General features: G+C 43.5%; 2 protein-coding genes across 2 annotated transcripts in view; one reads left to right on the forward strand and one right to left on the reverse strand.

Annotated features, from left to right (window-relative positions):
* LOC144737838 (uncharacterized) overlaps window positions 1-24,172 on the forward strand; it is a 122,530-nt gene extending 98,358 nt beyond the window's left edge. The window contains 2 exon segments of the mRNA XM_078620712.1: window positions 21,461-21,667; window positions 24,077-24,172. Of these exon segments, the coding sequence (XP_078476838.1) occupies window positions 21,461-21,667; window positions 24,077-24,172 (303 nt within the window).
* LOC144737806 (uncharacterized) lies at window positions 52-10,229 on the reverse strand. Its single transcript, XM_078620680.1, has 4 exons — window positions 9,972-10,229; window positions 7,452-7,982; window positions 289-872; window positions 52-55 (listed from the first exon to the last, which is right to left on the reverse strand). Exons 1-4 carry the CDS (start codon window positions 10,227-10,229, stop codon window positions 52-54), a joined length of 1,377 nt encoding a protein of 458 aa, XP_078476806.1.
* Window positions 24,173-25,495: the final 1,323 nt, after the last annotated feature.

Consider the following 25,495-nt stretch of genomic DNA (forward strand, 5'->3'; position numbering starts at 1 on the left):
TCTGGAACCCGTCTGAAGATTTTGCCACGAACTCTCCCGACGCAAAGTCGCCTAACTGTCGACACAGCAATTGTACTCGATACGGCTAATAGTTATAACCACATGACATAATATTTTGTCAGTCACCCCGAGCTCTCTGGTTGACTCTCGAGCCACTCCATTACATCCAGCCATCTCTCGGGATCCAACTGCATGGGATCGAAGGTGGAAACTTCTTCAGGACTCATTGCAGCACCTTGAATTTCAGCTTTTGATTTCAGTTTCCTGTCATTGTGGACCTTCTGATGCCTGTTCATGGTTGATGACCGTACAAATGCCTTCCCACACACAGGGCACAGAAATGGCGTCTCGCCCGTGTGTGTTCTCTGATGGTTCTGAAGAGTTGACGACTGTGCAAATGTCTTACCACACACAGGGCACAGGAATGGCTTCTCGCCCGTATGTGTTTTCTGATGGCGTTGGCAGTTTGCTGAAAGTGAAAATGCCTTCCCACACACAGAACACAGGAACGGCTTCTCGCCCGTGTGTGTTCTCTGATGAGTTTGAAGAGTTGATGCCCGTGTAAAGGCCTCCCCACACACAGAGCACAGGAATGGCTTCTCGCCCGTGTGTGTTCTCTGATGACTCTGAAGATGTGATGACTGTGCAAATGTCTTCCCACACACAGAACACAGGAACGGCTTCTCGCCCGTGTGTGTTCTCTGGTGACTCTGAAGATGTGATGAGTGTGCAAATGTCTTCCCGCACACAGAGCACAGGAACGGCTTCTCGCCCGTGTGTGTTCTCTGGTGTCTCTTAAGATGTGATGGCCGTGAAAAGGACTTCTCACACACAGAGCAATTGAATGGCTTCTTGCCTCCGTGTGCGTGGGGCTGTGGAGAGCGTCTCTGCTCCATGTGAGCGTAGTAACAGCAGCGGTGTTATCGAGTCAAATGTACGCTATCGGCCGCAATGATGTTTAGCGTTTTAGAGTTTTGGATTTTGTTAACTGCTAAAACAAGAACGACACTCGCGTCTAACCGAGACGCAAAAAATCCCGCTAATTTGACGACGAACACGTTCAAGAGTTTATCCGCGAAAATAGACACTTACTTGGAGATTCACGGTTATCGATGTCTGGAACCCGTCTGAAGATGTCGCCACGAACTCTCCCGACGCAAAGTCGCCTAACTGTCGACACAGCAATTGTGCTCGCCAGGCTGCGTTGTCTCGCGGTTGAAGGGCGATCAGCAGAGCGACGAGTCGAGCGTCCAACCTCATCAAGTTCTCTCTCGAAATGGCATTAAGCTCTGCTTCTGAGCCGCCTTATAACTCCCCCCTAGGATCCATTCCTTTGTCTTTCAGGATATTTGCATTCGATTGTTAATTTTGGAAGGTACAATCCGCATGTATATTAACATACCGAAGGGTAATGTGCCCATTGTGCTTCATGCATGAATATGTAAGTGCATCTCAGTGTGAGGTTATATGTATTTTAATGAGACCCTCAATCGACAATATTAAAGAATGCAAGTTATAGAAATATAAAATGCAACTTATTCAAATATCTGGCGATACACAATATTCTTCGTGTACACTCCGTCTTCCTCCTCGTCGTCAGGTCCCTCAATAAGCGCCTTGATGTTGGATCTTGCCGTGACTCGCGATAGTGCCACGTACAGTTGGCCGTGCGAGAAGCATGGCGTTGGTAGATATAATCCCAGGTTGTGAACAGTTTGCCCTTGCGCCTTGTTGATGGTCATCGCGAAGGCTGGGACAATGGGGAACTGTTTGCGCCGAAGTCGAAATGGGAAGTCCTTCGTGTACAATTCGCGGCGGATATGGTTGTTCTCAAGCAGCGAGTCCAAGACCAAGTGTGGGTACTCGGAAAGCTGCGGGAGGTCGTCAAAGTCCGACAGAGCCATCCCACCTGCCGTGAGGAACTCGTGGAGGCTGTGAAGGGTCTTGACCTTTACCATTTCTTTTATTTTCTTTGATGCTGCTAATCCTGCATAATGCACGGGTATAAGTAGTACTAATCACATACCTGCATTTCCCATATCCCCTCCCTTTGATGCTGCTAATCCTGCATAATGGACGGGCTAAGCTAATCACATAACTGCATTTCCCATATCCCCTCCCTTTGATGCTGCTAATCCTGCATAATGCACGGGCATAAGTAGTACTAATCACATAACTGCATTTCTCATATCCCCTCCCTTTGATGCTGCTAATCCTGCATAATGCACGGGCATAAGTAGTACTAATCACATATCTGCATTTCCCATAAATATGCTAAATTGCTCTTGATATGCACATTTTTTTGTCAAGGCGCCCTTTCCCCCCCTTCCAACCCAGCATATATATATATGCTCCAAGCACGTGTGCTGTTTCATTCAGACGCTGTCGCCTCGACAGACCTGGTTATTTTATTACTTCCCTTGTACGTGACTTTAGCGAAAGAACCAAGAAGATTTAGCATTTCTTCTTTGTTGGTCAGCTGGCGGTACTGGTACTCGTAATCGCGAGACAATTCGTCGTAGAATTTATCACAGAGAGCCTTCGTATCTGCTGGCATGGAATACAGCAGAATCGTATCGAAAAGTTGACGAAGCTGGTACGGCATCTGAAAGAGCGAGGCTTCTTCCAGACACGCAACCCATTCGCGATCGCTCTCAAGGTAGCCTGCTCGCATGGCTGCTTCCAGCGGTTTGTTTTGTTTTATTTTATTCGTAACGCACCATCCATATGTGTTCCACCATCCACCATGCCCTTGCATCGCAAAGACACAGCTCCGGTGTGCGTCAGCGTGTGCGCCATCCACAGTGACATTGGTCAGCAATTGCACCGTTCCGATCGCACACAGGTTGGCCCCTGCATCCTCCGTCTGTATGTACACACACAGACAGATGCGCTATGGGGTCACCTATTTTTTTATTATATTAAAATGTATTTTGTTGGTGTTTTTAAGTTTATTCCATTTCTCAATCGAACACTAACGGGTCTCGTTTCAGTTATGACAGCTTGCAGATAGAAACATTGCATGATCGTATACTAATAATGACAGAATTTGTACCCCAGTGGAGGGCATCCCCCACCCGGCGCTTCTTACCGATACTGTGAGACTTAGAAATCCAGACCTCTCCTCCTCCTGAACCGTTCACAATACCCTGTGGTAGTACCATAATCATCTCAATAAAGCGATCACTTTCCCATGGCCATTTTGATCCCGGGAGTTACCCGGGTGGTGTCACACTGTACTGATTGTTTTAGCATGTCGCAAATTCCGATATGGCTTGTGCAACGGCCAGAGAGTGACAGCGGCAGGAGACGTGATCAACGTCAATACATAATAATGGTAATAAGCCGGATAAACCGAAAAGTACCCATTGTACCCATCAAACAGTCAGCTGGGTTGCCCCATTTGGGTATTGACCCATGGCCGAAACTGTAGGGTGCGCTACGCAACTGGCCGTGGTCCCGGCAGGTGAAGCTGCCAGCTCAGTCCGCTCAGACTCACTGTATAGCGACCCCTGCCTACTCGTAAGGTAAAGTTGTTTGGGGACTCCACTAATCGCAGCACGCAGCACCCATCTTTTACATAAATGTACGTAATATTAGCGAAACTACCATTCGCACACTTGCATACACACCACACTCACACAGCGCAGGGTCTGCGCCCACAGTGCACTGCAGCACTGCGGCCCAGACCTTGCCAAACCTATGCTATCGCTCTCTTCTGGGCGTGTTAATTATTTATCGAATCAAAGTGAACTGTGGCTTTTTGCCGGCTGTTTTATTTTCATCGTAGTCGGGACCTGCTCTCGCAGGACCCCACACGTCTTTGGAAATGATTGCGATGATCATGTCTGAGATTAGAATTAAGTAACTCAAGATTAATTCTAGATTTGAAGCTTTCGTGACTGCAAGGATTCATATTCTTAGGTTTTTTCGTCGTGATTTTTTTTTATTTTACTTTTATTAATTTTAATTTTTTACCTACGTGACTTTACCGAAAAAACCTAAGAATACACTCAAGATTACTTTGTTTAACCATAACTTTAGGTAGGTTAGTGTCATCGGGGCTCTGTGAATACCACTCATGAATGAAATCACACTCCTGTATGACCGACATTGCACTCATTTTGGTTGATCGAGTAGACAAATTCTTATCAACAACAGTGTCCTTAAATATGATGCTAAAATAAATGTTAACACTGGATTAAACGTGCACGTCGTAATCCCTCCCTCGCATTTACGACTAACGATTTGCATTTGCACATAAAATACATTCAAGCACAGTAAAATGCTAATACGACCATATTGTTATTCTAAAATTTGAATGCGATTCTTGCCCTGTACCCCCCACAGTTCACATATCCGACCCCCGGTTCGATTTAACAGATAATTTACATACATATGTGTAGAGTGCGATTTTAATACTTCTAATGAGATTTAAATACCGTTCCTCCGTTTATGGTGCTATAAATTATAAAACCAGTTGATAATTTTTTTGTCGTTTAATGTTTAGTGTTATTGTTTATAGTGTTATCAGTTTACATGTTTTTAAGTACAGGTGATTCCCGGTATACTTCGGTATTCTGGACCTGAACTTTGTGAAATGATTCATAACGAGGACCTTTCCCCACCAGAGCGCAAGCCGCCAATGAAAATAACTCGGGCGACGGGAACACGTGCTTCCATGGGCAGTGGGGGACAGGGCATGGTTGTATTGCCTAAAGGTGCCACCGGGTATGACCCCCAAGTTGCTCCGCCCATGGCGGGTTCAGGTAGATGTCATAGAGGTAGGTGGGTGATGTAAAGACAGTGCATCAACTAAGGGACACGTGGTGACAACAAGATAGAGAGAGTTCGAGAAGGGAAGGCGAGACCAAGTGTGGGCGGAGGTTCACGCCGAGAATGAGAGAGGGGGAGGAACGAGGTTTGGGGCTGTGTTGGCTGGTTGCAGTCTCGTCGTCATTGCTATATCGTAACGCCTGGGTTCTAAGCCGCGTTAACGGCTAAATCAAAGAACCCTCTGCAGTGTGAGTCCGGAGTCATTACAATTGTAACGATTCATTATTTCACGGGCTAATATTGGGTTTGTGCGATTTTTTTAACATATTCATACTGAATATTGCTATTTGATGCCATTGAGATGGAACATTCATCCAATAGTGGACAGCTTGATCCTAATACCACCAAAGTGTTATTCAAATAATTTTAATCCCATCCTGATCCTGCACCTTCCGTTTCACATATTCCACCCTTGGTTCGCACGTCCATATTACATACATACATTTTACATGCATACATGTTACATACTCACGAGCATAGTGTGATTCTTAGAGGATCACGGTGTGAAGCTAAGAATTCGATGTACGGTGTTCTAATCTGTAACACTAGTTTATGATGTTATTTTATTGCGTTATAATGTATCGCTCATAGCTTATATTGTTAGAGTTCACAACATTATAGTTTACTATAACACTAGTTTGTAGTGTTATTTTAAAGCGTTACAATGTATAGCTCATAGGAGTATGCAATGTGAGTTTACAATTTGAGAATATGTTGACGTGCCCTGTTCTCGTGGGACCCGACACGGATTTGGAAATAATTGCTATGATCATGTCTGAGCTGGGATGAGCGACTAATGTTTACTTTGTTTAATCATAACTGTGTGTAGGTTAGTGCCATCGGGGCTTAGTGAATACTACTCATGAATGAACTCATACTTCTTTCGGTAGAAATTTTTAATCGTGTTGGTAGAACAAGTCGCCTGCCTTTTCTAGACGAATTGTTATCTTCAAGTGCGTCCGCAAATATACTGCTAAAATACACAGCATAGTGAAGGTTGCCTTGTTGTGGAGATGTAGTTTGGCTAAGGCAATCTGACCGGGTGATGCCGCGGATTCTGAAACAATGGAGTTAAACACTCGCTGCTTGGCCCCGTCGACAGCAGCGAAGGCTGTCATATACCGCCCCATTTACGAGTTGGCTCTTTGGGGCTGTATGTGTATAGTTGAAGGTGCTAGGTGTTGTTTTCTTCTAACAGCTACTAACGTGCGTGTGTTGTCTGTTTTTAGGATTTGTCCATTCATGTTGTTCTTTTTATTGCGGCGTTTTTTTTTATTGAGTTCTGTCACTTGCGTGTTGCAGTTTGTTTAAGAATTCGTCACGTGAGCGTGGTGTTTTGCGTGTGGGAATTTCTGTCACAATTTGTGATTGTTATAATAATTGTAATGATTCATAATCTCATGAGTTTATAATGGGTTTGTGCGTGTATTTATATTCAATGACATCTAGCAGTGAAAATCGTGATTGTAACATGACCATGTTGTAATTGTAATAATTTTTATCCGATCCTTGCACGTACACTATACATACATATGAGTAGAGTGCGATTCTTATACGACCACACTGTAATTCTAATGCTTCTAATGATATTATAGTACCTAACCTCCGTTTATATGGTTATAAATTATAACACTAGTTTATAATCGTTTAATGTTTAGTGTTATCGTTTATAGTATTACAGTTTCCATGTTATAGTGTAGTTTATCCACGACATACTTCGGGATTAGGGACTGTTACGTTGATGAACGATTAACTACGGGGACCTTTCCCCTCAAGGAACACGTGTTAATCGGGTAGACAGCCAAGATGCTGCCGGTTAAGGGCACACTTGTGTGACGGAGATCCTCCACCTGAAACTCGCTTAACATGTTTTTGCGAGGAACATTATAAAATAAAGACCGGACAAACATTTGTTAAAAATACGTTTTTATTCATCTGCAATAATTTTTACGTCAAAACTCGAAGGGAATATTTATTACATTTCGAGTGCAATGCAAACGATTTCCGTTCCAGGAATACCAAAGCGTTAAAGTATAATTCCCCATGATTTCCTTATTAGTTCACCACGTTTGTTCACTGTGCGTCTATGTTGAAGTAAAGGCCATATATCCAACGAACGCGTCATCAATGTACATCCTGAAATCGCTATCTAAAGTCGATTAATACCAATCAAAAAAAGCAATATACTTGAAAAAAAAACGTTTAAATGTTGAGTAAAGATGTACCTACATACGCATTCCAACTTTAGCTCAACAGGAACACTTAACGACTACAATTGAACCCTCTCACAACCAGTGCTCTTCACACCACTTCGGCAAGTAATCCGATAACATTACAAACCACCAATGTGCACGTCATTAAACTCTAAAAAAAACTGTAAAACTAAAATGGTCAAAATTACACACAAAAGTACTCGATACGGCTTAATAGGTATAACCGCATGCAACATTATATTTCAGTCACCCTGAGCTCTCTGGTTGACTCTCGAGCCACTCCATTACATCCAGCCATCTCTCGGGATCCAACTGCATGGGATCGAAGGTGGAAACTTCTTTAGGACTCATTGCAGCACCTTGAATTTCAGCTTTTGATTTCAGTTTCCAATCATTGTGGACCTTCTGATGCCTGTTCATGTTTGATGCGTGTGCAAATGTCTTCCCACACACAGGGCACAGGAATGGCTTCTCTCCCGTGTGTGTTCTCTGATGGTCTTGAAGAGTTGACGAGTGTGCAAATGCCTTCCCACACACAGGGCACAGGAATGGCTTCTCGCCCGTGTGTGTATTCTTATGAGTTTGAAGAGTTGATGACTGTGCAAATGTCTTCCCACACACAGAGCACAGGAATGGCTTCTCGCCCGTGTGTGTTCTCTGATGAGTTTGAAGAGTTGATGAGTCTGCAAATGTCTTCTCACACACAGGGCACAGGAATGGCTTCTCGCCCGTGTGTGTTCTCTGATGACTCTGAAGATGTGATGACTGTGCAAATTTCTTCCCACACACATGGCATAGGAATGGCTTCTCGCCCGTGTGAGTTTTCTGATGGCGTTGGCAGTTTTCTGAAAGTGAAAATGCTATCCCACACACAGAACACAGGAATGGTTTTTCGCCCGTGTGTGTTCTCTGGTGTCTTTGAAGATGTGATGGCTGTGAAAAGGACTTCCCACACACAGAGCAATTGAATGGCTTCTTGCCTCCGTGTGCGTGGGGCTGTGGAGAGCGTCTCTGCTCCATGTGAGCGTAGTATCAGCAGCGGTGTTATCGAGAACGCTATCGGCCGCAGGGATGTTTCGCGTTGAGTTTTGGATTTTGTTAACTGCTAAAACAAGAACGACACTCGCGTTTAACCGAGACGCAAAAAAATCGCGTAAATTTGACGACGAACACGTTTAAGAGTTCATGCGCTAAAATAGACACTTACTTGGAGATTCACGATATATCGATGTGTGTAACCCGTCTGAAGATGTCGCCACGAACTCTCCCGATGCAAAGTCGCCTAACCGTCGACACAGCAATTGTGCTCGCCAGGATGCGTTGTCTCGCGGTTGAAGGGCGATCAGCAGAGCGACGAGTCGAGCGTCCAACCTCATCAAGTTCCCTCTCGAAATGGCATTGAGCTCTGCTTCTGAGCCGACTTATAACTCCCCCCCCCTAGGATCCAATCCTTTGTCTTTCAGGATATTTGCATTCGAAAGTTAATTTTGGAATGCACAATCCGCATGTCTATTAACATACCGAAGGGTAATGTGCCCATTGTGCTTCATGCATGAATATGTAAGTGCATCTCAGTGTGTAATTGTGCGCTTATTTTGAATAAATGGAAAAACTTTGTCCTCGATTTAAAGTGAATGCAGAGAAATTAGCATGTAACTTTAGAAAAGGAAGAGAGCGGCTTTCTCGACAAGGGAGTGATACCCAATAGGTAATATTTTTTTACAGCGTTACAATGGATAGGTTGTAGTTCATAGGTTATAATATTATGTTTCACTATGATAGAGCTTAACATGTGAGAGTATGCAATATCAGTTGATCAAATGCGACGATCAAGGGCGTCAATCGGGTGAGTTTGATCAGAGGCTTTAATCAAAGGCGTCATCCCATCACGGAACACCACCTCCCTGCGTGTATCACAGCAACAGAAGCAACAACAGCAACAACAGCAGCGACAACAACAGCAGCAACATCACATTTCGAGGGCGACGCAGCTACTTCCGATTCTGCTGCCCAGCTGTTTGTAGTCGGGACCTGCTCTCGCAGGACCCCACACGTCTTTGGAAATAATTGCGATGATCATGTCTGAGCTGAGAATTAAGTCACTCAAGATTACTTTGTTTAACCATAACTTTAGGTAGGTTAGTGTCATCGGGGCTCTGTGAATACTACTCATGAATGAAATCAAACTCCTGTATGACCAACATTGTACTAAATTTGGTTGATCGAGTAGAACAAGGCACGTGCCACGTCCAGACGACTTCTTATCAACAACAGTGTCCTTAAATATGATGCTAAAATAAATGTTAACACTGGATTAAACGTGCACCTCTTAACCCCTCCCTCGCATTTACGACTAATGATGTGCATTTGCACATAACATACATTCAAGCACAATAAAATGCTAATACGACCATGTCCTGGAAACCATGGCAAGGTCATCCCATGAGGACTGCCTGGATGAAAACCAGCATGGAAGGGGCCCAGTGTGGGGCCGGCTATGCTAAAGGCATAGTCCCGTGTGTGTGTGTGATGTGAGGTCTCCTGGAAGCAGTCATTCTCCGCTGTAGTCCTGGCATCTGCTGCTCAGCTTCATTCCCCAGCTGTGGTCCCAGTGGCACCGTCTCTCTGGGGACCCGTGTGGTGTGTGTAGCGAGTATCACGGGGTGGACGGGTAGTGTGGGGATAGTGGTCACGGTTGGCACCGAAGCACGACCACCGCCACCACCCCTACTGGGCGGTGGACCTGCCACCACAAAGCAGCACGCGGCGGAGGAGTGAGGCGATCGCTCTCGCCACGCGAGCGAGGCCCCCTCGCTTCCTCTTCTTTTCGTGCATCTCCACCTGCACCTCTTCCGTTTGCTCCTCCGTCTCATCCTCCTCCATCCCCTCTTCTTCATCCTCCGCCACCATCTTCTCCTCTACCTCCTCCTCTTCCTGCGCCACCTCCATCTTCTCCATCTTCTTCTCCTCCGCTAGCACCATCTCTTCCTCATTCATCTCCTCCTCAACTTCCGGATCCACCATCTCCACCACCGTCTTCTCTTCCTCCTCCACCACCATTGTTTCCCCTTTGTCCGTCGTCTCCATGTCCTCCACCACGACCATCTGTTCATCCTTTGTTGTCTCCTTGTCCTCCATCTCCGTATTGTCTTTCTGTTCTCCCTCCGTGTTCTCCTCCATTGTCACCATCACAATCTCGTCCTCCTTTGCCTTCTCTTCCTCCGATTTCTCCTCCTCTGTCTCTACCTCATCCTCCATCATCTCCTTCACCTCTTCCTTCTCCATAACCTCTGTCTTCGCTTCAAAGGCCTGGACGAGTGAGTAGGAGGGCTGCGCTGGCTCAGATCTGTGAAGAGACAACACGACACCGTTCTAGATTTGAAGCTTTCGTGACTGCAATGATTCATATTCTTAGGTTTTTCGGTAAAGTCACGTAGGTAAAAAACATTAAAAAGTAAAATAAAATAACATAAAAAATTAAAATCACGACGTTTCGGAGGCAACACAAGCTTCCGTCTTCAGGTGGTACCGTCACAGCCACGACAGCTGTATCAAGTAAATGAGAGATTTCAGAAGCTACCACTTCGTTTATATAATGGTTGGAGAAGGTGGTGGGGCAAGGGCCGCATACTTTTATAAATATGGTAAGGTGAGGCTTAAGACTAAGAATAGACTGCTCAACAAAGGCTGAGCCTTTGTTATGGAGAGGTGCGGTTTGTGACTCAACCTGTAACAGGGAGAACACCACTAGACATGGTAAAACTGTGATGGTTGTCTGTCAAACACGACACCGTTCCACCTTGCTGCTACGGCAGACATCGCCATCTTCCCATCGTCCGTGGGTGGAATGTGTGGCGGATTAATCGAGCTGAATAGAAACCGCAATAACGACATGGCCAGTGAGTGTGCTTAGTATTGGTACTGTCATTCTCATGGCGCCAGGCTATCCTTGAGATAGGTGCAGCTGTGTCTCACACAGACTGCCGTAGTTTCACAGTAGTGGGTGGCGTTGCTGTGCAAATTTAGCTGAATAATTTTAAGTGACATTTTTTTTGTTTTTTTTCGGTAAAGTCACGTAGGTATAAAATAAAATAAATTAAATCACAACGTTTCGATTGCAACACAAGCAATCATCATCAGGTGGGAAAACCACAGCAAGAAACTTTCTTGCAATAACGACATGGCCATCAAAACGTCGTGATTTAATTTAATTAATGTTATTTTATAACTACGTGAATTTACCGATATAACCAAAGAGTATGGATCCCTGCAGTCACGAAAACTTCAACTCTAGATTGACATGTTTCTATATGTATATTCTAATTGACCCCTTGCACATAATGCCCTAAGCATTTCAAATGGCATCGATAGAGATCCTGAACGTCCACTGTGACGGAATGGGTGTGGATCTGTGTGGTCAATGCAGCAGCAATAATAGCCAAGGCGGGAAGCAAGATCTGAACTGAAAGCGGTGAAGAATGCGTGCACGACCATTTGGCCGCTTCAACACATCCATTGCATGCGATGAGCCTCTCGCATCTCTCATCTCATCGCGTTTTAAATTGGACACCCCTCTCAGTGGTAGCTGTCGCTGTGCATTACAAGGCGACTTGGCAGCTGGCCTGGAAACAGGCGATAGACAGCGAAAATCTCACGGTGGATGGAGGGTTACATGGTGAAGATATGCCCACTTTGTTACGTGGTCTAACCCAGAATTCGGTTATGAAAAATACATCTGTCCACAGAATAGCGGAATGTACACGTGGGGTTTCCAGTGTCTGTGAATTTTGAGAGCGCGACAGGGCTTGAGTACCTGTGCGTCACAGCAACATTGACCTGGGTTTGATTTCCACGTTTGGCCACATTCTCCGTGTGGATTATGCAGCCACCTGTTCTGGGAAGGTTCTGCAGCTTTCTCCCTGTTACTGAACCCACACAAGCAATGCAAATCGTTCAATTTGGATCGCAAACAGTAGCAACTTTGTTGCAAAATGCGAGCAGACTTGGCAGGATCCTCCTGAAAAAAAGTTTTGTGACCGAGTAAGGCTGATGCTGCGTGAGAAGCATGGCAATAAATAACAAAAATAAACACACAGGGGATGCACACGCAGACTGGTTTACCGTGGCTCAGCGACTCCGGAGTTTTCTTTATCTTCTTGGAAGCCCTCTTCTCCAAAGCTCTGAGCAATTGGGCCCCACACAGGATTGGAGTATGTGGCGGCGGTGGTGGTAGCGGTGGTGGCGGTGGCAGTGGTGGTGGTGCTGCTGGTGGTATCGGTCTGGAGCCATTGTCGCTCGATCTTGGCGAGACGCTCCTCCTCCTCCTCGAGGCGCTTTTGCTCCACAAGACGCTTCTCCTCCATCAAGTGCTCCTCCTCTTGACGCTTCACCTCAACGAGGCGCTTCTCCTGCATGAGACGTTTCTCCTCGAGGAGCTTCACCTTGCGAAAGCGCCTCTCCTCAAGACGCTTCTTCTTCTTCTCGAGACGCTTCAGCTCTATGAGACGCTTCACCTCAAAGAGGCGATTCTCCTCCATGAGGCGCTTCTCTTCCTCGACCCGCTGCACCTCAATGAGGCGCTGATCCTCGACAAGGCGCTTCTCTTCTTCCACCCGCTTCTCCTCCATGAGGCGCTTCTCTTCCTTGACCTGCTTCACATCTATGAGGCGCTTCTCTTCCTCCAGATGATTCTCCTTGAGACGCTTCACCTCGCGAAGGCGCTTCTCCTCCATGAAGCGCGTTTCTTCAAGGAGGCGCTTTTCCATGACGCGTTTGACGTCGTTGAGGATTTTGTTTCGAAGGCAATTCTGCTCCGTTTGGTGCTTCACCTTGGCGAGGCACTTCACCTCATTGGGGCGCTTCTCTTCCATTGTGCATTTCTCCTTCGCAAGGCGCTTGTCCTCCTGGAGACGCTTCACTCCGCTGAAGTTCTTCACCTCCCCAATGCTCCTCTGTTCACGCGAAGATAAGCACATGACTATTAAGACATGTTCACTCAGGACAAAATATATTCTCGCAGGCACACAAACATAGACGGGCACATAGACAAACAAAAATGCATACTGGCACATCTATGTACGGATGCAAACATGCACATTAACTCATGGCATGACGTGATGATGGAGGGATGGAGTGATGGTGTTGGGAGATTGTGTTGTGATATGGAGAGGTGAAATTGTGGAATGTTCTGGAGAGATGGTGGCTTGTGATGGTATTGACGCTTTATGAGGCTCTATGATATTGTATTGATTATCGATTTGAAGCTTTCGTGACTGCAAGGATTCATACTCACGTATGTGACTACCGACAAAACCTAAGAAAGAGTCACATACGTGACTTTACCGAAAAAACCTAAGAGTATATTGTATTGAGTTGGTGGTGGTGTGGTGTGATGAGAAAGGTGATGTGAAGAGATGGTGTGGTGATGTGAGGTGTAGTGATGTTTTGGTGCAATGGTGTGGGAGTGTGGAGAGAATGTGGTGTTTGACTCCCATAGACCCCATACACACCTTTGGGGAGGGATGCTCGTAGCTTTGGCCTGGGAAAGGGTCCACTTCATCCATAATGTCCCCCCACGTGGTCGACTGGCGCCATGACTCCCGGGCTACGGAAAACAAAATTAATTCAAAGGACGAGTAATGTCTTAGAGAACGAAGCACGTGGAGATTCACGGAACTAAGATCCCTGTAATTACATCTTAACACATAACATGACCTGCTGTTGAGAAATATTAATCACATGGCAGTAAAACTTTACAAGTAATATTTTTGTAAGCATGTTGAGATCATCAATTTCATAAAGTTGAGACCCTCATTTAAACCAATATGGCTGAAACTCGGTTCTAAATCCATGTTGTCTGCACACTTGACCTTTACCTCTTCCCATCACCGCCACGTCTACTAAAATAAATTAATCAGGGAGCTGCCTCCTCTGCACAAAAACCACGCACTGCAGGTATTTTGGACTTACCATCATAGTCCTCCAAGATCTCAGTCCACTTGCGTTGTCTGTCCATGTTGTTGGGAAGAAGTCGTTTCTGTTTGATGTTGGAGGGCCTGGAGAGGTTGTAAAAACGCTAAGATTTAGCAGCTTTTTGAATAACTCATCCTCTCAATTATTACATATTGACCACTCGCTGTACTAATCAAATCACTTTCGTGCCGTTTGCTTTACAAGTCCACTCACTCGCTTGTTTACCCACTCACGCGTGCGTCAGATCACTCACTCATCCACAGACAGACATATAAGCAGACAGATATCACCAAGATACACAGAGAGGGCAACACAGGTACAGAGAGGGGTGATCGTCTCTGTGGGGTGGCCTTAAATAGACAGAGGGGGGCGGAGGCAGAATTTTCACACTTAAATTCTAACTTAGCAATCTTTGAAATACGTAATCGACCAGGCTATGCGTTAATTGTGTGTTGACCGACTCTCTGTGTCGTTTTACATAACATTTCGATACTTTGCTAGGTTGTTTAATTTAGTGTGTTCTTTCTCCCTCTAAGCCTGCGTACTTTACTACGCGTCTCTTCGTACTCATTGACATGTAAATGTTTTCTCTAACCCCTCCCTCTCTCTGCCTCCGCCCCCCTCTGTCTATTTAAGGCCACCCCACAGAGACGATCACCCCTCTCTGTACCTGTGTTGTTCTCTCCGTGTATCTTGGTGATATCTGTCTGCTTATATGTCTGTCTGTGGTTTTCTGGTTAGATTTTGTGTCGCTATTTCATTATACCTGATGATGATTGCTTGTGTTGCAATCGAAACGTCGTATGCTATTATTTAATTTATTATTTTATCTTTATACGTGACTTTACCGAAAGAACCAAAGAATAATTCCTGCAGTCACGAAAGCTCCAAAAACCAGACAAGCATGTTGATGCACAGCCCATTTGTATAAATCGACTGCTTGATAAAGGTCCCCCTATGTCTTGTAGGTCATTGGGGTCAAATGACCATACTTAAATCATTTGTTATGACCCGAGAATGACGTCGTAGGTCACGTGATGTCAGAGATACCGCCCATGTGGCTGTGACATCACAGATAAGAGACGTCTATGGCAGCAGCTTGGGTCTGAACTAAAAGGCAAACTCTTTCCCCGTGTTAGATAACATTCAATACATGCAATGCAGGGCACAATTATGCAGGCAATCAGAACACAATCATTATGGACATGTTAATCATATTATATGACATTTAAACAGGTTCGTTATGAACGTTTTAAATGTTGACTTGCTTTGGGTCTAAACAATGACAGTAACAGCAACATATCAGAGCATGCCAAGTAACTTAACTAATAGTCCTAATTTGGTTGCAGAAAATCCAAATACCAAAATATTCAAAAATAATGAAGCTTTAGTTTGTAGTCAAAACGTGCAATAAAAATAAACAACACACATCGTCAACAGGGACGCTCACCTCGTTGAGGATTCGCTCTGCAAAGGCTTCTTCTGCTGCTCACTCGTGCGCATTCCTCTCGACTGCGGGTGGAGGCGTGGCTATGACGTAACGGTCGTGACGTCACTACAGCGAGGCTCCGCCCCCATGCGCTTGGCGGGCGCACCACGTGGTGCAGTGCGGGTGGTGTGCGTCACCGGAAACAGCAGAGCCCTCGGTTCGACATTAAACATTTGCCCCCTCGCTTTGTGCTGTCTTTGATGTCGCCGTTACTGCGGCGAGGACTGAAGCGATGCCTGGCCATCAGGCCTGGCATATACCTAGGCCTCAGGCTTCATATTTGTTCGTAGTTATTTTTTGTTTAATTGGAATTATTAACTTGCAATTCATTCATTACATTTCAAGCGTATACACACCATCCCATTGGTTTATTTACTTTTAAATTCAGGTTTGTATTATAGTTATTGATCTGTAGTTATATTTAAGTGAGTGAGGTGGTTGTACTAAGTGTGAATTTGAGTTCCATGTAAATTATTATTGTGTAAAGGATTTGTCTGTGTGCACCTATCCTGGCAGTGGTAATATGGGCTTTTTATAATTAAGTGGTTAATGAGATTGTTTATTTGTGTGTGTCTGTTATCTATGTCTGTGTCAGGTTACATATCTCTGTTTGTAGCTGTGTGTGTTTGTTAATTTATGATGGGTGGTGATGATGATATTTCTTGATAATGGATGGTGGTGGTGATAATGATGGGTGGTGATTATGAAGGATGGTAATGATGATGGGTGGTGATGATAATGTGTAGTGATTATGATGGGTGGTAGTGATGATGATGGGTGGTGGCAATGATTGGGGAGGTTATGATGATGGGTGGTGATGATGATGGGTTGTTGTGATTATGGGTGTTGATGATGATGGATGTTGATGATGATGGATGATTGGTGGTGGTTATGATGAATGTTGGTTGTGATGGTTGGGTGGTGGTGGTGGTGAGTTGATAGTGATAATGATGATTGGTGATGATAATGGGTGTTGATATTGATGATTTGTGTTGATGATTATGGGTGGTGATGAGTAAATGAGCCACCACCCGACGCTAAACAGCAACAGAAGTAACTAAAGCAGCATCAATAACATCAGCGACAACAGCAGCAGCAACAACACATTTTGAGGGCGACACAGCTACTTCTGATTCTGCTGTTTTGGCTGCTCGGCTATTTGTAGCCAGGCCCTGCTCTCGCGGGACCCTACACGTCTTTTGAAATGATTGCGATGATCATGTCTGAGCTGAGAATTAAGTGACTAAACGTTACTTTGTTTAACCATAACTGTGTGTAGGTTAGTATCTGGGGGCTCAGCGAATACTACTCATGAAAGAACTCGTACTCCTTTATGACCGACATTCTACTAATTTTGGTTGATCGAGACGAACAAGGCACGTGCCATGTCCAGACGAACTTTTATTTCCAATATTGTCCTTAAATATGATGCTAAAATAAACGTTAACACTGGATTAACATGCACCTCTTAACCCCTGCCTCGCATTTACGACTAACAATTTGCATTTACACGTAACATACAGCCAAGCACAGTAAAATGTTAATACGACAATATTGTTATTCTAGGAATTTGAATTAGATTCTAACCCTGCACCCCGCACAGTTCGCATATCCAACCCCCGGTTCGATGGAACGTTCGCTTTACATACATATGAGCAGTGTGGTTATAATACTTGTAATTAGATTTGAATACCGTACATCTGTTTATGGTGTAATGAATTAGAAAACCAGTTTATAGTCATTTAATGTTGAGTGATATCGTTTATAATGATACAGCTGAAGCCATAGAGGTGAAACGGCCTAAGTGTGTAAAATGTAGATAGGGCGTCGCCGTTGGTTCGTCCACCCGTCCCGCCTCAAAACTTATGTCCGTCCCCACCCGGACAGCTCATCCCCATGTCCTGTACAGCCCAAGTCTGGTGTGTCCGACGTGGTGGGGTGCTCGGCAACGGAAACTATACATTGCGACGCTTTAAAATAATAGTAGTTTAATGTTTAGTGCTATCGTTAATAATGTTACAGTTGACATGTTATAGAGTACAGGTGATCTCCAGTATACTGTACTTCGGGATTAGGGACCAGAATGCTGCGAAACAATTTATAACAGGGCCATTCCCCTCTGGGAACATGTTTATGGGGAGACAGCCAAGATACTGCTCGTTTACGGGCAAACTTGTGTGACGGAGATTAGCGACTACTACTGAAGAATTAGCTCACACTCATTTATGACAAAATTTGTCGTAATTTTGGTTGATTACGGAGAACAAGACACCTGCTATGTACATATATTGTACTTACCTATATTGCTAAAATATCGTTAACACTAGAATAAACTTGAAGTTCTTAGCCATCTCATCACGTTGCTTCAAATATGCTCTAGGTTGAGTGTCCTGATGTGGTCTGAAGCATTTACTGTGATTACATTGAAGCATTCAAAGCGGTCCACAACCCTGAATTGTGCAGCTTGGAATAATGGAGGAATTCGCATTTATTTTTTTTGTTTTTTGAACCTGAGGCCATAATTAGGAGGTACATCACAAGCGAAAGCGATAATAAAGTAGGAAGTTCAAATGGTGTCATATACCGCCTAATTTTCGAGTTGGATCTTTGGGGCTGTATGATGTGTAAAGTTGAAGGTGCTAGGTGTTGTCGTCTTCTAACAGCTACTAACGTGCGTGTGGTCTGTTTTTAGGATTTGCCCATTGTTGTTGAACTTGCTGTCGTGCGCATTTCTTGTTGAGTTCTGCCACTTGAGTGTTGCAGTTTGTTAAAGAATCCGCCACGTGAGCGTGATATTTTGCTTAGTGGGAATTTCGCTTTGTTACAATTTGTGATTGTTATAATAATTGTAACGATTCATAAGCTTATAATGTGTTTATGCGTGTATTTATGAATAGAAAACTGTCTATTGCTCTTCGATACCATTGAGATGTAACATTCATCCAGCAGTGAAAATCGTGATTCTATAACGACCGTAGTGTAATTGTAATGATTTTAATCCGATCCTTGCACGTACACTATACATACATATGAGCAAAGTGCTATTCTAAAAAGACCACACTGTGATTCTACTGCTTATAATGAGATTCTAATACCTTACCTCCGCTTAAATGGATATAAATTAAAACACTAGTTTATAGTCGTTTTATGTTTAGTATTATCGTTTATAGTGTTACAGTTTACATGCTATAGAGTACAGTGTATCCCCGGCATACTTCGGGATTAAGGACTGGTACGTTGAGAAACGATTAACTACGGGGACCTTTCCCCTCAAGGAACACGTGTTAATCGGGTAGACAGCCAAGATGCTGCCGGTTAAGGGCACACTTGTGTGACGGAGATCCTCCACCTGAAACTCGCTTAACATGTTTTTGCTAGGAACATTATAAAATAAAGAACGGACAAACATTTGTTAAAAATACGTTTTTATTCATCTGCAATAATGTTTACGTTAAAATTCGAACCGAATATTTATTATGTCTTATGTTCAAACAGTTACAGTACATTTCAAACTTCATCCGTTCCAGGAATACCAAAGCGTAAAAGTATCATTCTCCATTATTTTCTTATTAGTTCATCACGTTTGTTCACCTGTGCGTCTATGTTGAAGTCAAACCCATACATCTAACGAACGCGTCATCAATGTACATCCTGAAATCGGTTATCTAAAGTCAATTAACACCAACCAAAAAAAACTATATACTGGAAAAAAATCCGTTTAAAATGTTGAGTAAAGATGTACCTACAGACGCTTTCCAACTTTAGCTCAACGGAAACACTTAACGACCAGTGCTCATCACACCACTTCAGAAAGTAATCCGATAACATTACAAATCACCACTGTGCACGTCACGAAACTTTCACAAAAACTGTAAAACTAAAATGGTAAAAATTACGCACAAAAGTACTCGATATGGTTTAATAGGTGTAACCACATGCAATATTATGTTTCAGTCACCCCGAGCTCTCGGTTTGATCCTCGAGCCACTCCATTACATCCAGCCATCTCTCGGGATCCAACTGCATGGGATCGAAGGTGGAAACTTCTTCAGGACTCATTGCAGCACCTTGAATTTCAGCTTTTGATTTCAGTTTCCTATCATTGTGGACCTTCTGATGCTTGTTCATGGTTGATGACCGTGCAAATGCCTTCCCACACACAGAGCACGGGAATGGCTTCTCACCAGTGTGTGTTCTCTGATGAATCTGAAGATGTGATGACCTTGTAAATTTCTTCCCACACAGGGCACAGGAATGGCTTTTCGCCCGTGTGTGTTCTCTGATGACTCTGAAGATGTGATGAGTTTGCAAATTTCTTCCCACACACAGGGCACAGGAATGGCTTCTCTCCCGTGTGTGTTCTCTGGTGACTCTGAAGATTTGATTGCCGTGAAAATGCCTTCCCACACACAGAGCAATTGAATGGCTTCTTCTCTCCGTGTGCGTGGGGCTGTGGAGAGCGTCTCTGCTCCATGTGAGCGTAGCAACAGCAGCGGTGTTATCGAGTCAAAAGTACGCAATCGGCCTCGATTTAAAGTGTATAGCGTTGAGTTTTGGATTTTGTTAACTGCTAAAACAAGAACGACGCTCGCGTCTAACCGAGACGTAAAAAAATTCCTGCTAATTCAACGACGAACACGTTTAAGAGTTCATCCGCGAAAATAGACACTTACTTGGAGATTCACGGTATATCGATGTCTGTAACCCGTCTGAAGATGTCGCCACGAACTCTCCCGACGCAAAGTCGCCTAACTGTCGACACAGCAATTGTGCTCGCCAGGCTGCGTTGTCTCGCGGTTGAAGGGCGATTAGCAGAGCGTATACTGATGATACTATGTAGTTTATACTTTAGTTTTTTACGTTGGTGGTGTTTCATTCTTCACCTGAGGACGGCTGCTTGCGTTGAAGCCGAAACGTCGTGAGAATTATTTGATTATGTTTTATTTTTATTATTTTATTATTTCCCTTCTACGTGACTTTACCGAAATAACCAAGAAGATTAAATGACTATGAACTGGTTTTACATTTTTTACCACCATACACGTAGGGACGGTATTATAATCTCACTAGATGTATTATAATCGCACTCTACACATATGTATGTAAAGTGTACGTTCAATCGAATCGGGTACGGATATTCGAACTATGGGGGTTTGCAGGGTTAGAATCGCATTAAATTATTATAATAACAATATGCTCGTATTCGCATTTACTATGCATGAATGTATGTTATGTGCAAATGCGAATCGTTAGTCGTAAATGCGAGGCAGGGGTTAAAAGGTGCATGTTTAATCCAGTGTTAACGTTATATTATATTTAAGGACAAAATTGTTGATAACAATTCGTCTGGACATGTCACGTGCCTTGTTCGTCTCGATCAACCCAAATTAGTACAATGTCGGTCATAAAGGATTTCGAGTTCATTCATGAGTAGTTTTCAAAATAAGCGCATAATTACACACTGAGATGCACTTACATATTCATGCATGAAACATAATGGGCACATTACCCTTCGGTATGTTAAAAGACATGCGGATTGTGCCTTCATAAATTAACAATCGAATGCAAATATCCTGAAAGACAAAGGATTGGATCCTAGGGGGGGAGTTATAAGGCGGCTCAGAAGCAGAGCTCAATGCCATTTCGAGAGGGAACTTGATGAGGTTGGACGCTCGACTCGTCGCTCTGCTGATCGCCCTTCGACTTTGCTTCGTGGCGACATCTTCAAACGGGTTCCAGACATCGATACACCGTGAATCTCCAAGTAAGTGTCTATTTAGCGGGAATTTTTTTGCGTCTCGATTAGACGCGAGTGTCGTTCTTGTTTTAGCAGTTAACAAAATCCAAAACTCAACGCTAAACACTTGAAATCGAGGCCGATTGCGTACTTTTGACTCGATAACACCGCTGCTGTTGCTACGCTCACATGGAGCAGAGACGCTCTCCACAGCCCCACGCACACGGAGGCAAGAATCCATTCAATTGCTCTGTGTGTGGGAAGGCATTTGCACACTCGTCAACTCTTCAAGACCATCAGAGAACACACACGGGCGAGAAGCCATTCCTGTGCCCTGTGTGTGGGAAGGCATTTGCACAATCGTCAACTCTTCAAATTCATCAGAGAACGCACACGGGCGAGAAGCCATTCCTGTGCCCTGTGTGTGGGAATACATTTGCACGCTCATCAAACATGAACAGGCATCAGAAGGTCCACAATGATAGGAAACTGAAATCAAAAGCTGAAATTCAAGGTGCTGCAATGAGTCCTGAAGAAGTTTCCACCTTCGATCCCATGCAGTTGGATCCCGAGAGATGGATGGATGTAATGGAGTGGCTCGAGAATCAACCAGAGAGCTCGGGGTGACTGAACAAAATATTATGTCATGTGGTTATACCTATTAAGCAGTATCGAGTGAGTTTAATGACGTGCCCAGTGGTGGTTTGTAATGTTATCGGATTACTTGCCGAAGTGGTGTAATGAGCACTGGTTGTGAGAGGGTTCAATTGTAGTCGTTAGATGTTCCTGTTGAGCTAAAGTTGGAATGCGTCTGTAGTTAGATCTTAACGTTTTTTTCAAGTATAAAGGTTTTTTTATTGGTATTAATCGACTTTAGATTTCAGGATGTACATTGATGACGCGTTCGTTGGATATATTGCCTTGACTTCAACATAGACGCACAGTGAACAAATGTGGTGACCTAATAAGGAAATGATGGGGAATGATACTTTAACGCTTTGGTATCCCTGGAACGGAACTGGTTTGCATGGTACTGGAAATGTGTGAACATAGGACATAATACATATTCCCTTCGAGTTTTGACGTAAAAATGATTGCAGATGAATAAAAACGTATTTTTAACAAATGTTCGTCCGGTCTTTATTTTATAATGTTCCTATGTTAAGAGAATTTCAGGTGGAGGATCTCCGTCACACAAGTGTGCCCTTAACCGGCAGCATCTTAGCTGTCTACCCGATTAACACGTGTTCCTTGAGGGGAAATGTCCCCGTAGTTAATCGTTCATCAACGTACCAGTCACTAATCCCGAAGTATGTCGGGGATAAGCTGTACTTTATAACATGTAAACTGCAATACTATAAACGATAACACTAAATATTAAACGATTATAAACCAGTGTTTTAATTTACAACCATATAAACGGAGTTAATGTATTATAATATCATTAGAAGCAATAGAATCACTATAAATAACAATATCAATGGACAAATCCTAAAAACAGACAAAACACGCACGTTAGTAGCTGTTAGAAGAAGACAACACCTAGCACCTTCAACTATACACATTGTACAGCCAACTCGTATATGGGGCGGTATATGACAGCCTTCGCTAATGTCGACGGGGCCAAGCAGCGAGTGTTTAACTCCATTGTTTCAGAATTCGTGTCATCACCCGGCCACAGCGCCTTATCCAAACTACATCTCCCGAACAAGGCAGCCTTCCTTATGCTGTGTATTTTAGCGGAATATTTACGGACGCAGTTGAAGATAACAATTTGTCTCGAAAAAGCAGGCGACTTGTTCTACCAACACGATTTAAAATTTCTATCCGATACAAGTATGAGTTTATTCATGAGTAGTATTCACTAAGCCCCAATGGCACTAACGTACACACAGTTATGATTAAACAAAGTAAACATTAGTCGTTCATCCCAGCTCATACATGATCATAGCAATTATTTCCAAATCCGTGTCGGGTCCCACGAGAACAGGGCACGTCCACAAACTCTCAAATTGTAAACTCACATTGAATACCCTAACATTATAAACTCTAACAATGTAACCTTTAAACTATGAGCTATACATTGTAACGCTTTAATATAACACTACAAACTAGTGTTATATAACACTACAAACTAGTGTTATAGTAAACTATAATGTTGTGAACTCTAACAATATAAGCTATGTGCGATACATTATAACGCTATAAAATTACATCATAAACTAGTGTTACAGATTAGAACACCGTACATTGATATTAGAATCTCATTCGAATTCTTAGCTTCACACCGTGGTCCTTTAAGAATCACACTATGCTCGTGAGTATGTAACATGTCTGTATGTAAAATGTATGTATGTAAAATGTATGAGTGTAATATGGACGTGCGAACCAAGGGTGAAATATGTGAAACATGAAGGTGCAGGATCAGGATGGGATTAAACTTTTTTGAATAACACTTTGGTGGTATTAGGATCAAGCTGTCCACTATTGGATGAAGGTTCCATCTCAATGGCATCAAATAGCAATTTTCAGTATGAATATGTAAAATAATCGCACAAACCCAATATTAGCCCGTGAAATAATGAATCGTTACAATTGCAATGACTCCGGACTCAGACTGCTGAGGATTCTTTTATTTAGCCTTTAACGCGGTTTCAGACCCCAGGCGTCACGATATAGCAACGACGACGACGAGACAGCAACCAGCCAACACAGCCCCAAACCTCGTTCCTCCCCCTCTCTCATTCTCGGCTTGAACCTCCGTCCACACTTGGTCTCGCCTTGCCTTCTCGAACTCTCTCTTTCTTGTTGTCACCACTTGTCCCTTAGTTGACGCACTGTCTTTACATCACCCACCTCTATGACCTCTACCTGACCCCGTCATGGGCGGAGCAACTTGGGGGATTTTCCCGGTGGCACCTGTAGGCAATACAACCATGCCCTGTCCCCCACTGCCCATGGAAGCACGTGTTCCCGCCTCCCCGAGTTATTTTCATTAGTGGATTGCGCTGTGGTGGGGAAAGGTCCTCGTTATGAATCGTGTCGCAACATTCAGGTCCAGAATACCGAAGTATACCGGACATCACCTGTACTTAAAACATGTAAACTGATAACACTATAAACAATAACACTAAACATTAAACGACAAAAAATATATCAACTGGTTTTATAATTTATAGCACCATAAACGGAGGTACGGTATTTAAATCTCATTAGAAGTATTATAATGGCACTCGTAACATGTATGTAAATTGTCCGTTCAATCGTAATGGCGGTAGGATATGTGAACTGTGGGGGTAGAGGGTAGGAATCGCATTCAAATTTTAGAATAACAATACGGTCGTATTAGCGAATTACTGTGCTTTAATGTATGTTATGTGCAAATGCAAATTGTTAGTCGTAAATGCGAAGGAGGGGTGCACGTTTTAATCCAGTTATAACATTTACTTTAGCATACTATTTAAGGACACTATTGTTGATAAGAATTCGTTTGGACGTGGCACGTGCCTTGTTCTAATCGATCAACAAAAATTAGTACAATGTCGGTCATAAGGGAGTGCGTTTTCATACATACGAGCAGCGTTCGCTTGCACGTTCACTATACATAAATATGCGCAGTGTGATTCCAAGACGATCACATTGCGATTCTAATACTTATAATTATATTCTAATATTGTATTAGAATATCTCTATTCTTTGGTTCTTTCGGTAAAGTCACGTAGGAAGAAATAAAACAATAAATCACGACGTATCGGACGTAACACAAGCGCCCAAAACGATGTCTGCAGCAGACATCGGGCTGCTCGCAGTAGACATCGCGGACAATGCGATTTTCACCTGAATGCGCTTGTGTTGCGTTCGAAACGTCGTGATTTATTTTGTTTTATTTCTACCTACGTGACTTTACCGAAAGAACCAAAGAGTATGGATTCCTGCAGTCACGAAAGCTTCAAATCAATATTACATACATATTACATGCATACATACTACATACAGACATGTTACATGCATATCTACTTTCTTCATACACAATGTTAAATACAGACATGTTACATGCATATATACTTACTACAAACAGACATGCTACATGCACATATACTTACTACATACAGAGATGTTACATGCATACATGTTACATTCTTACGACCGTAGTGTGATTCGAAGAGGACCACGGAGTGATTCGAATAATTTGAATGCGATTCGAATATCACACTTCAAGGTAGGTTGTTCTAATCTATAACACTAGTT

This window comes from Lampetra planeri, chromosome 74 (genome assembly GCF_965212315.1).
Source record: "Lampetra planeri chromosome 74, kcLamPlan1.2.h2, whole genome shotgun sequence".
NCBI classification, from domain to species: domain Eukaryota; kingdom Metazoa; phylum Chordata; class Hyperoartia; order Petromyzontiformes; family Petromyzontidae; genus Lampetra; species Lampetra planeri.